This window comes from Manis pentadactyla, chromosome 2, assembly GCF_030020395.1.
Source record: "Manis pentadactyla isolate mManPen7 chromosome 2, mManPen7.hap1, whole genome shotgun sequence".
NCBI lineage: Eukaryota > Metazoa > Chordata > Mammalia > Pholidota > Manidae > Manis > Manis pentadactyla.
Genome location: NC_080020.1, coordinates 201,892,344 through 201,905,465, shown reverse-complemented (window position 1 = coordinate 201,905,465; position 13,122 = coordinate 201,892,344). Strand labels below are relative to the sequence as shown.

Genomic DNA, 13,122 nt, shown 5'->3' with positions numbered 1-13,122 from the left:
CCATCACTCCCCTGAATGCTCTCTAGTAAAGATTTCCTAATAATTGCCATATACAATGGACCATATTTTTTATATTGAAGTACCATTTGCATACAGTCTTACATTGGTTTCAAGTATACAACACAGTGGTTTAACAGTTTAACATACTAAATTCTTGCCCCCACAGTACAATTATTCTCTGTCCAGTAGACCATTTTTAGTCCTTGTCTTTTGATATCTTTGCTGTCTTTGAAATTGTGTCTCTTTCTCCTGAATCTATGACTATCTTTCTTTCATTTTTATTCTATATTCTCTGCAGGGTTATTTTCTTCAGGCTGCCCTTAAAATAACCTTGACCCTATTCTCTTCTCCTTCTGAGAAATCAATTCTCATAACTGCACCTGTCAATTATATCCTAATGTAGTTCCCAAATGTACATCTCCAGGCATCTCTCTCAAGCCCAACACTTTAGTTATCCTTTTGTTACAGGGACCTGTAATGGAGTAGGTCCAAAACTGCCCATCATTCTACTTCCTCATTCCCCACCTTGTTTCTTTTCTTTTATTCCCTATCTCAGTGAATGTTACCCATCTATTTACTGAGTCTTCCAAATAAAAACAGGGATCATCCTTTCATCCCCTCATCTAATCAGTGACCATATTCTATCGGTTCTGTGTTTTGAGTAGCATTTCTTAAATCTGTCCTTTAATTTTTAATTTATGGTAGTAATACTGATTATTTTCTATATGTAGTACTAATTACTTTAATGAATAAATAGGCCTTTTAGAAAAGATACTTGATTTGTAATAGTAAAGAGAGATGGTGATCCTTGAGCATAGAAACTAAATTGAGATTAGGAACCACATACTTTATGGCCCAAAATCAGATTTTTGCTTTGAGAAGAAAGGAATGCCCAAGGTATGTAATCTACAAATTGGTAGTGGTCTACAAATGGGCGGTGGTGAAAAGAAGCCCCATATATTGCAATGTGTAAGAGGAGCCTTTTTGTTACGTACTAGTTAGACAGCACTTGGTTACAGAACTTCTTGACAGCCCTTCCAATCTTTGGAATTTAATCGGGCTACATTTATTTGTAAAGAAGAGTAATTGACATCTGAATTATTAAACTGCAGTCTTACATTTATTTGTCTGATGACAGAAGAGAAATATAATACAGTCTGCTTCAGAGCCTCTCATCAATCAGTAGCAAGAATTCAAACTCCTTCCTACTCTGTACCTACCGTGCCTCTTTTGTATCATTCTGTTTCCCATTCTGTCTGCTTTTATTCTACCTGTGTGGTCTCTGCTAAATGTCCTTTGTTTCAAACACATTGCACACTCCCTAGCCCACTTAACTTGTGTTAATCTTCAGGCAGCCTCCTATACTTTCATGGATCTGTCCCGGTATAATCAAAAAGAGATTATTTTCCTGAGTCTCACTTGAGGAAACACTCTTCTGATGTTCCCACTTTTTTCCATAAAGGCTTTTAAAAAATACTCAGCTGGATCATTTTGCTTCATCCCCTTAGTCTTAATCACCTTTGCTGTCAGTTTATCCTTAATTCAATTATTTTAACACAGCTCTTAATGTTCAGTTTGATTTAGGTTTCATCCCTTTCACAGTATCATGTGTGTGCACGTGCACACACACGCATAGCAATCATTGTTTCTGTTTGGGTTGATTTAAATTTGCTTTTCTCAATTATAAATGTAAAGCTTAAAGCAACAAATTGAAGTGGTAAGTGCCAGTGGCTTTGATTTGACACTTAAGTTTTGTTCTTTGATTAGCTTTAAAAGGCATTATCAAGAGAATAAATACATTTGCATTCATTAACTTTCACCTGGTTTTATATGGTTTTGTAAGGCAGACTAAAGATTTATCATTTGAATTACCTAACTAATATGTTTACATTATTGTAAGCAAGAGTGGTTTAAAATTAGAATATCTGACCAGTTGTAAATTGCTTATTATAGGTTAATTACTAGTGCTGTTGTATTATTTTAAAATACTTTGGAAAATCAGTGAATTAAGAAATGTGTTCTTGTTATTAAATTACATTCATTATATTACATTAGTGAAATGGTTATAATCAGCCATGTTAGAGTTAAGACTAGGTTTTAAAAATCATTGAAAAGTGATCATTCTTTTAGTTTCTTTACAGCTCATGTGGATTTCATTTTATTTTAAACCAAAGGAAAAAGGAAATGTGACTGACACTTTGCATGCACATTGTTTTTATTTCCTAGTAAAGAAAATACTCACTTTGGGGACTCTATCTCTGATATTTATAGAAATTATTTAGTATGTTTTGTGTTTCAGTTTCAGAAGACAAAAACTGGGTTCTGTACTTGAAGTAATTTTACCTTACCATTAACCAATTACCAAGGACAGACAAAATTACTGTAGTGAATATTCATGTGGTGCATTAATTCATGTGTTTCTGCCTACGCCTGGAATTTAGCCACTCCCCAAAGCAGCCCAAGTTTTTTGTCTGTACCGTACCCCCTGTGCTGGCATGCTCTGTTTGCTCTCCCTCCTGTAGTTTCTTTGTCTCTCTTTATAAATAAGTAGAAACGTTTTGTTTAGTTCTAAGAGCAAAGGAGCGCAGGGTAAGAGCTATCTTAAGAAGTTTTTATTTATACCAACATAGAAGTGTTTTGTGCTAGGCCATCTGGACGGGGAGGATTTCCTCAGAATGTAAAGTATGTCGTGAGATTCAGAGAGCTGGGATTTGCTCTGAAAATATCTGGGAAGGCAGCAGGAAACGTAGACAGAACTGGTTTATGTTGCTTGTAACGTAGGTGGCAAGAATGGAAGACAGCTTGCCTGGTCTCGCTTCAGTGTGTGGTTCCTCTACAGTTACGAACTTGTGCATGGGTAACGTATCTTTCCTTTCCTGGGAGTTCAAACCTGTCTTACAAAATACTACTCTTGGCAAAAGTCTGAGGACTTGGAAATGGATTTAGATACATTCTTTTTTACCTTCTCCCTTTAAACATATGTGTTAAAAATGGCATAAATAGCTGCCTACATAATTTTATTAAGTATTTAAGACTGTATCACTGTATAAAATATATTCCTTCTGTGAGGGCAGAGTGGGCTTTGCTCAACATGTTTTTTGCCTCCCCAAAAAGATCATCAACATATTGTTATTTAGGGAAAAAATTAAAATAGCAGCTTTTAATGGAAAGTAATCAAAATATACTTCTTGTAAATATTAGCAAGTCAGTTGTATAATTAAGCATGATGTTTGCTTCTATGAAGTCTAACAAAAAAAATTCATCAAAAGCAGAAATATCTGAATATCTGTTTTTAATTCTGTGTTGAATTAAGTAAGATTTTGAAAAAACACAGTTTTTATTGTGAATGGATCCTGGTGATAGAAGTAAAGTCCTTCCCTGGAACTACTGATTAGAGTACTATAGCAAAAATAGTTTTTTTTTTTTTTACTTAACACGATTTCTTTTAATTTGTGCTAGTAAGACTTACAAGGAAGAAACACCCTTCATTTTTTAAAACAGAAAATGTTGACATTATTTGTTATTTCATTGAAACCAGAAATTAGTTTTATTTTCATATAGTCATGTTGCCAACAGGAGGTAGTTAATGTGATTTACTAAAGAAAGAAACTACCCAAACTTTAAACAGTTAAAATGCCTTATTTAATTAAAGCTTCTTTGAGACAAGGATTTGATTTTTGGAAGTAGAATATTAATATAAATAGGAAAGAATAACTGCATAAATATAAATGTATTTGTATGAACTACTTATATTTTCTTATGGTTTACTTCTAAAAATAAATTTTAACTGCTGTAGGATACATAGTTCCTGACTTATTGATGTAGTACTTAAATATTTTTATCTTTATGTGACGTGTTAGAAGGCAACCAAATCTGTTTTAGAACAAAACAAAAAAATCAAGTTGCTAAATGTTTTTCGATGTGAATTTACTAATGTGACAAATCTGTTGTGATTTTGTTTTGTGTTTTGAAAAATTTTTAAACACTGGGTCTTCCTTTGGATGTATTGTACTGATTTTTCTCTTACTGGCTTGAGAGTATTCTTTTTGAACATCATAATATTTATACTTTTACAGAAATATTTTCATTCACTATGCATAAAAATCTACAAATTAACCAATTTGCATTGAAAATTTGGGTGCATTACTAAACAGGTTTACATCACAGTCAAAATTAGCTTTGCTTTTTTTTTTCCTGTATTTTTCTTTTTTCTTTTTTCATTATCATTAATCTACAATTACATGAGCTTTGCTTTTTTAACTGGGAAATTTTGTTTACAAAGAAATTTTTTTGTAGAAAATTCATCTGAAAGAGTATAAGGAAGCAAAAATCCTCTGAAATTCCACTTCCCAGAGACATATTTCTGTAGTGATATCCATTCTCTGTGTACATTTGTATGTACATATGTACCTGTGGGTTTACAATTCTACACAGAATATACTGTAAATGTTGCCCTGCAAATTTTTTTCTTTCCATAGTATATTGTCACTCCTGCTATTATAAAATATACCATCCTTTTGAAGAACTACTTAGTATACCTTGTATTTATCCATACATAGTACTATGTATCTCCTTCAGGCTGGTACCATGTTTTCTTTTATCTGTAAAGAATGCATGGTATTGTTACTTTTTTATAATAATTCTTCACCCATATTAGCTCCTCTAATCTTCTAATCTGCTATTACCATTCTATTAATAAGGCCTGCCCAATGTCTTACCATCAGTGCCTTTTAAGGAAGGGGAGAACAAAGCCAATTACTTATTTTTTAAAAATATTCTTTGGATGATATTATGTATTGTATAACACACTTTTTTTGAAATGAAGGATTTTTTTCCCCCAAAGGTTCCTAAGTAACAACCTCTTAGGGCCATACAATTAGCCCTTAAAACTACCACAAAAATCACCTGTTTTAATGATTTTCTTGACATTAAAACCTCAGCATTCTTTGGAAACACAACTCCATTATTATGTTTTGAAATTTAATTTGCAAAATAGATTTCATTGTTCTCCCAAAAGTAGAGTAAATCTATTACATAGTTTAGTCATTCTCATATCTCAAACTCTTCCAGTAGAAAAAAAATCATTCAATTTCCCTACTCCCCAAAAAAGTATAATACTTTTAATTGTTCTTATGACATAGATGTTCTTACCTGTAGACGCTTCCCTGGCCTCTACCATCAGAAGTAATTATTGTCATAAATTTAATGTTTATCATTCCCTTGCTTTTATAGTTTTATTCTAAACAACGTATTATTTACTTTTTTCAGCTTTATATAAAGTTCATGTGACTTTTTATAATCATCAGTATATATTCCTCAGATTCATACCTGATGTTGCATGTAGCCATAGTTTATTTTTACTAATCTGTAGTAGTCTGTTGAGTGTTACGTCACAATTTATATACACATTTTACAGTTGATAGACATTTAGGTTGCTTTCGGCTTGTTTGTAGTTTGAACTATGCTGTTGTGAACATTCTTGAGCATTCTTTTGGTGTATGTATGCAAGCCACCTGTTTTTATAAAGTGTTACTGGAACATAGCTACACCCAATCATTTTTTTTTTGGTATTCATCTTGTGTTGCAAAGGTGGATCTTAGTAGTTGCTACAAAGATTATATGCTCTGTGAAGCCTAAAATATTTGCTTTTTGGCCCTTGATAACAGATTTGCCAACCTTGCTGTAGGTCATGGTATATACACGTAAGAGTGGAATTGCTTGGTAATAGGATGAGTGCATCTTCAGTTTTACCAGATGATGCCAAAGTTGGGATTTTTTTCCCACCAAAGTCACTGACACAGCTCACCTCCTACCAGTAATGCACGAGGGTTCATGTTACTCTATATCTATGAACATGTGATGTCATATTTTAAATTTTTTGCTAGTTTGGAGAGCATAAAATAGTATTTCATGTAGTTTTAATTTTCCTTTCCAAGATTATTAATGAGGTGCTTGAGCATCATTTCATATGTTCATTGGCCATTTATGTTTCCTTTTCCACAAGGTTGTTAGTCAAGGCCTTTGCCAGTTTTTCTATAGGATTGCATGTCTTTTTTACCAATCTGTAGGAATTCTTTAATCCAGGATGCTAATCGTTTACCAGTTATAGGTGTTCACAACTATCTTTTCCTAGTTTGTGAGTTGCCTTTTGTCTTTATTGTATCATTTAGTAAGCATATATTCTCAATTCCAATATAGTTAAATATCAGTCTTTTTGTTTCATTGAAGTATAGTTGATACACAATCTTTTATGGGTTTCAAGTATACAGCACAATTGTTCAACAGTTACCCACATTATTAAATCCTCACCCCAACTGGTGCTGTTACTATCTGTCAACATAGGAAGATGTTACAGAATCATTGACTGTATTCTCCATGCTGTACTACCAGCCCTGTAACTAACTTGTATTACATATCAGTCTTTACATTTATGGGGAGTGCTTTCTGTATCTTATTTGGAAAGTTTGTCTCTACTTGCAGGATATGAAAATACTCTCTATTACTTTTTAAAGGTTTTATAATTTTGCCTTTACTCAGATTTGATTTTTTTGTGTGTGGTAGAGCTAGGTATTTCAATATATACTTAATTTTAATGAATTTGTAAATTTTAATTTAATTTGGGAAGTTCAGCTATTATTTCTTCACTTTTTTTTCCCAGCTAAAATCTTTTTCTCCACTTCCCCTGGGGTTCCAGTGACACAAATTATCAGGCCTGAAGCTATGTTCTTCTTTTTCCCTCTGTATTTAGATTATATAAGTCATACACATAATGTATGTTGTATATAATATACATAAATAATTTTTAAAGAGAAGAGGTCGTAATTTCAGATTATTTTCTCATATACATTTAAAAAAGCTTGGTTATCCAATGTCCCATAATGTAGGATATTGGATTGGAAAGGAGTGTTGCTATAAACAAGCATAGTTATCCTAACTGCAAAGAGGGAAGTAAAAAGTATCAAGGAAGATCTGAAATTTGAAAATGTAATGCTTTCAATTATTTAAATAGAAATATAATAGCCTCTAGGGCATCATTTTATTACAGTGCTTATAGCACAAAGTAATCACAGTGAAGACTGAGTCATCTAGAAGTGGCTACATTATAATTGTATGCCCTTTTTAGGAAGATGAAGTAAGTATTCCATTTTAGAAAGATTTACATAAAGTCATTGATATTCAAAAGGTGCTAGAATGTATGGGCATGTCTCATTCTGCTATGATGTTGGATCGCTAACTTTGGGATATTTAGATTAGAATACAGTGTGTTTATCTCTGCAAAGTAACATGACAATTCAGAAGACTGATTCACTGTCTTAAAAGCATAATGAACAGCTGTCATTGCAGTTTTAAAACTGTAATATTACAATTAAGGTTTAATAGTTACATATAAAGTTGTTTGCACTTCTAATAAATGAGACTTATGCCAATAAATAGATTAGACTGGTGGAATAAGAGGTTTATGGACCTCCTTTCTTCCCCTCCCGCCCACTCTTAGTGAGTTTAAGAACCCTTGAGAATTCATTTGTTCATATTTTAACTCTCAAGGCCAGAAACTATTATGAGAAGAAGCAGTGAAAAAAAAGTATGGGAAAGGGAACTATTACATACTTGGATTGAGAAAAGAGTGTAAAAAGCCTCTGGAAAATAGATAAATTGTATTCACTGAACAGATATATTCCTAAAATGTTTATTATGAATGAGAATGTTGCCCATTAGAAAGTGAAATAAAAAATAAGAACTAAGTTTTCAAAATAGGAACAGCAAAGAGCGGTGGATTCTAAAAGAGTCATCTGAGGAAGGAACTCTAACCTCAGTTTGCTGTGGGACCAAGAATAGCTCACCTAATTCTACAGTAGTACTTTATTCATCTGTAAAATGGCAGGAGGGATTGTAGGTCTTTAAGATATTCTTTTTTTCTAGCTTTAAATTGTCTTATACTCTAATCTATTCCTTTACAAAATTGAAACACTACCTGGAGGACACTTGTTTTAAGAAATCAAGTTTCAGAAGTAATGTATTTTATAGCTTAAATGTAAGTTTAACACGATACATTTTCATTGTGAAATTCAATATAGAAATACTTATACTATAAAGCAGAAAGTTCCATTTACCCTATCTTTCTAATCTCACTCTCCTGGTTGTAAGTAACCCTGTCACCAGTTTGATGTATGTATGTAACTATGAAGTTTTTTATTTTATTTTTTTAGAAGTGTGTTTTTGGTGCGTGTGTGTGTATTTTAATAAATTATTCAGTACATACTGTCTTGCAGTTTGCTCATTCAACTTATGTTGTCTTACAGATCTTTCACATTTTTTTAACATATCATAGCTTATTAACCACATCCATAGATAACTAGATCATTTCCAGTTTTGTGGAAATCTATTACTCTCACTGTTGTCATTTTGAAAACTTTGTTCTTATTTTTTCCTCTCTCAATCTCTAGTGTACAATATCCTCATTCACAATATACTTTTTAGGACCATATTGGTTGAGTAAATAGAATATATCTATTTTCTGGAGGCTTTTTGCACTCTTTTCTTAATCCAATACTAAGTCCACTAATAAACAGTGTAGTAAAGGACATTACAGGATAGTAAGTTATTGAACCCTCGTGATATAGCTGTGCATTATTTCATCTAACAATCCTAAACCTGAAATAAGTACTAATAGTAACTAGCATGAAGAAATTACACATGCTGGTTAAGTAGCATACAGATTTACTCAAGCAGTGGAACACCAGAGTTCACGTAGTATTCTACCACAGCTTTTACTGGATTCCCAAAGAGATTCTTGTCCCCGGAAAAGAGCCAAGATTTTAAACAGGAAGGGGTTATAGAATTTTATTAGAGCTATAAGGAACTGTAGAGATCAACTACTAATGCTCTTTTGCACCTCAGTTGCTGCTGACCCTGTAATTGATCATCCAAACTGGGAAACTTGAGACTGAAAGAAGGAGCATTATGATAATAGATAATATTTATACTGAGATAGCAAACATATTTGAGATACATGGACACCTTAACCCCTAGCTTAGGCTAGGTTTCATATGGTTAGTGCAGTAACCTGCCTGGTCTTCTTACCTTTACTCTTTACCTGTTCCAGTCTGTCCTCACACAGCAGAAAAAAATGACCATTAAAAAAAAAAGATGATATCACTTAGTAGTTAAACCCCTTCAATGGATTTGTGAAAAAATATATTTATTCTGTCTTCCTATGATTATTGTTAGGATGCAGTATGAAATAGAGTGAAGGACACTTAAATTGTGAGTCAAGAGTCCTGTGTTTGAGGCTTAAATATCAAGACTAGTTTGGTGACCTTGGGCAAAGTGTTGAATTTCTCAACCGTTTCCTCAATTATAAAACATAGATAGTGTGAGGAGGGGGATGAGGTAATAAATATGAAAGGTACAGTATAATGCAGAACATTGTTAATAGTTAACTTTGTGCTTGTTAATACCCTTTGAAAAATTTCCTTGTGTCTTATCACAGTATATAACAGATTGTGGTAAGATTTTTACAAGCTGAACCACCTTTCATGTGACTGTCCAACTTTCACATAATAAAAACTTAAGTAATTTTTTTAAATTAAGTCCATAAAAGTTAAGTGACTTGACAAAAGTAAAAGCTAGTTACCCTGTCAGTACTAAAACCCAGGACTATCACTTTGGCATTATAGCCTGATAATCTTTCCACCAGCCTCTTCTCCGTTCCCCCCAAAAAAGATTATGTTTATATATGAAACATATTACATAAGATTGTGTTTATAAAAATGACGTACACATTTTGTCTTTGGTTGTAGTTTATATAACTCATCTTTAGTAAGTTGAGAACAATTTAGAAAGGTGTGATTTACTGACTTAATCAGGACTTCTGGCTTACAGAAAGTGATGGCTTGCAAGTGATGGCTTGCAAAAGATAATTTTATTAGGCTACATAATTAGCTGGGAAGAATATTAAAGCAGCTCTCAGAATTGAAAGCCCAAGGCTTCAGAAACCGGAACTGGGACTCAGGGCAGTAAAGACACTTTATCACTGATAGCCCTAGGTCTATGTCCTTAGAGCTGGCAAACCAAGAAGGATGGATGTACCTTCTCTGAGAAGTTTGGTAGGACTCCATTTGGCCCATATACAACCACTCCTAGGGTGGTTTTTAGATTGAACCATAGGAAATTGCTAATAGTCAATCATATTTTTACCAACTAAAAAGGTCATTTTGTATGGTTAATCTATTAATAGTTCAGGGTGGTAGTAGAGAGAATGAGGCATCATAGATTGACAGCCCCAATGGGACCTCAAAGAAATGGACTCCTACAAAAGAGCTGAGCTGCTCTTCCTACCAGAAGGAGGAAAATAGGAAAGCATTTTCTACAAAAATCACAGTGGCCATAATATAACACATTTTAGAGTTATGTGTCAGCTAGAATTTCGCTAGATTCTGTGGAAATGAAAAAGACCTCAAATACAAAATTCTAAAGTGAGACTGAAATGTTCTTAACAGTCCTTTTCTTAAGAATCTCATCTCAGAGTTTGACAAATCTGCCTTTTATCTAACAAATGTGCCCAAAGTTTTCAGTTATACCTTTTGTACTTTGCTGTTGCATGTTAAACATTTATTGAATATCAGACATGTCCTAGGCATCTTCCTCATAACAGTCCTATTAAAGATGAAGAAATTGAGGTTCAGAGAGGTAAAATAATTTGCCTGAGGTACCCAGCTAATTAATAAGGAACTAGGATTTGAAGTCTAAATTGAAGATAGTTTCCTTCCATATTAGTACTTCTCAAAGATTGTCATTAAAATACCTCATTTAAAGGTAAAAGAGAGTATATGTGTGCCTGAGAGGTCTGTAGGCTTGTAAGATCCCAAATGAGTATTTTTTACTGTTTCATAATAAGTGGTGATAGCTTTGCTTGCTTTTTAAATGCTGAGGATGCTTTTTAACTCAAGTTTTGAGTTAAATTGTCTTTATGAAGATGTATGGCTTATTAATCTTAATATGAGAAAAATGATACACTGTGCCTTATTGTGTGAATGACTGCTGCAAACCATTCTTATATAAGAGTCTAAATTCCCTCCTGAATTTTTCTGATTATAGTGAACTAGGCAATAGCAATCGATATTTCTGTATATTTGGATTCCTGTTGACCCAACAAACAAGGTACTCTAAAGTTACATAGCTTTAGAAGTAGTTTGTAATTCCTATGTTATAGCATGTCTTGTTAAATACCTAAGGCAAATATTAGCTAAGTACTTTGTAAAGACCGTACCTTTTTTTGAGAGGTTGGAGCATTAGGGGAAAAGAAGTAACAGCAAAAACATTTTGCTAATTACATAGCAGTATTTTGAGGTTTTGGGAGAATGATAGTAAATACAGAAGTAAAGAGTGCTTTCTGGTGATCGTTGCTGAAGGCAAGTGGTTCCCAATCTGATACATAAAGCAAAACTGAAATGATTTGTACTACTTTTTTATTTTCGTAGAGAAGTATGATAATGACAATTAAAACGGATGCCTCAAGTAGTTTGCTCTCTTGCAAGTTTCCAGAAGTCTACAAAGTGATATGTTTAGGGAACATTTTGGTGAAAAAAACAATCAAGGTCATGGTACAATAATGGGGAAAATTTTCATAATTTTAATTGTACATCAGATATATTAACTTACACTGTTTTAAGTTCAAATAGCTATGAAAATCTTTACAGAAGTTAGTCTGTGTAAAAATGTTTTTGTCCCCTCAATTTTTCTCACCTTTTAAAAAGATTTACCTGGCATAAGCTTTTCCTATTTATCGTTAGATTCTTTCTAAAGCAGTTTAATTTAAAAATATTCTATATTTCCTTTATTTTATAGATGATAGTATTTCTGCTGCAAGTACTTCTGATGTTCAAGATCGCCTCTCAGCTCTTGAGTTACGAGTTCAGCAACAAGAAGATGAAATCACTGTGCTAAAGGCAGCTTTGGCTGATGTTTTGAGGCGTCTTGCAATCTCTGAAGATCATGTAGCCTCAGTGAAAAAATCAGTCCCAAGTAAAGGTAATTAAGTGTGTTGTAAAGTAAGAAGGGTCTTGCTTTTTGCAGCACTTTCTTTGCAATAATATATAAAACTTGTGTATTTTATCAGTGACATTAAAATTGGAAATATAAAACTATAGTTTCTCTCTTGGATTACTTATGATTATACTTCGTTTTCCATTTCCTTTTTATTCCCCAGAAATTCTGAAGTTTATTATTTCAAATTGGGAATTTCTGTGTAATACCACTGATTGTACTTACAGGATTTTATTCATAGTATTTACGTGAATTCATTTTCTTGCAACTAGATAAATTTACTGATGGCAGGAACCGAACTTACTTTGTGTGTGCCTCATAGTAATTAGCAGTGTATCTTAAACATACCAGGTAGGCAGTCAGTGTACTTTTTGAATCAGTCCTCTTATCATTACAGAAATGATTAAAAGTCATAGTTCAAATGGCTTCATTCTAAGCCTTCCGATGGCCATTAGTCAGCACAATCCTGAAGAATTTAAGCTTTGAAACTTATTGCCAACTGTAGTACCATGGGGACTTTAACTTCTAGATATTGAGAGCGTTTTTACAGTTTAAGAGAAAGTCATCAGGACCCTGAGTTTGGAACAGATGTAGTATGGCCTTTCCCTTCCTCCAACCACCCAGAAAGAATTTTAAATTATTTCACATAAATCAAGCAATTTGAACATATTTTCTAAACCTTACTGATTTTTTTTTTTGGTAGAGCAAATGGACACAGGCATGATTATCCCATTTCGACAGTGGAAGAAGTGAGGATATTCTGTGGCTTACTGCTCTACTGCAGTATGTCAGTGCAACTTATTAACTATGGAGGAGTCTTACATTAACTGTTAGATAACTGGCTAGATAAAAGATTTTAATCAGGATATGAGGGACAGATTTAGAAGAAAGATTATGAAGTTGGCTTCTGAATGTTGAGTTGAGATACACATCTATAGTGGATAGACAGATACACAGAGATAGCTGAATTACAGCTGGTGCTCCCTCTGGTCTTAGCTAGCAATAAGAATTTGGGAATGTTCAGTTTATGGATGATAGTTGAAGCCGTACAAAGAGGATGTAAAACGAGAACAGGCT

The 13,122-nt window shown here is 33.2% G+C and overlaps 1 protein-coding gene across 4 annotated transcripts in view; it reads left to right on the top strand.

Moving 5' to 3' along the window:
* EML4 (EMAP like 4) overlaps positions 1–13,122 on the top strand; it is a 193,181-nt gene that overhangs the window by 80,527 nt on the left and 99,532 nt on the right. For 2 of the 4 annotated variants that reach the window (XM_036925586.2, XM_036925587.2), the window contains one exon: positions 11,848–12,030. In XM_036925586.2, coding sequence (XP_036781481.2) covers positions 11,848–12,030 — 183 coding nt within the window. Of the gene's footprint in view, positions 1–2,493; positions 2,858–11,847; positions 12,031–13,122 lie in introns of those variants that run through there. The other 2 variants (XM_057497260.1, XM_036925585.2) reach the window with 2 other exon arrangements.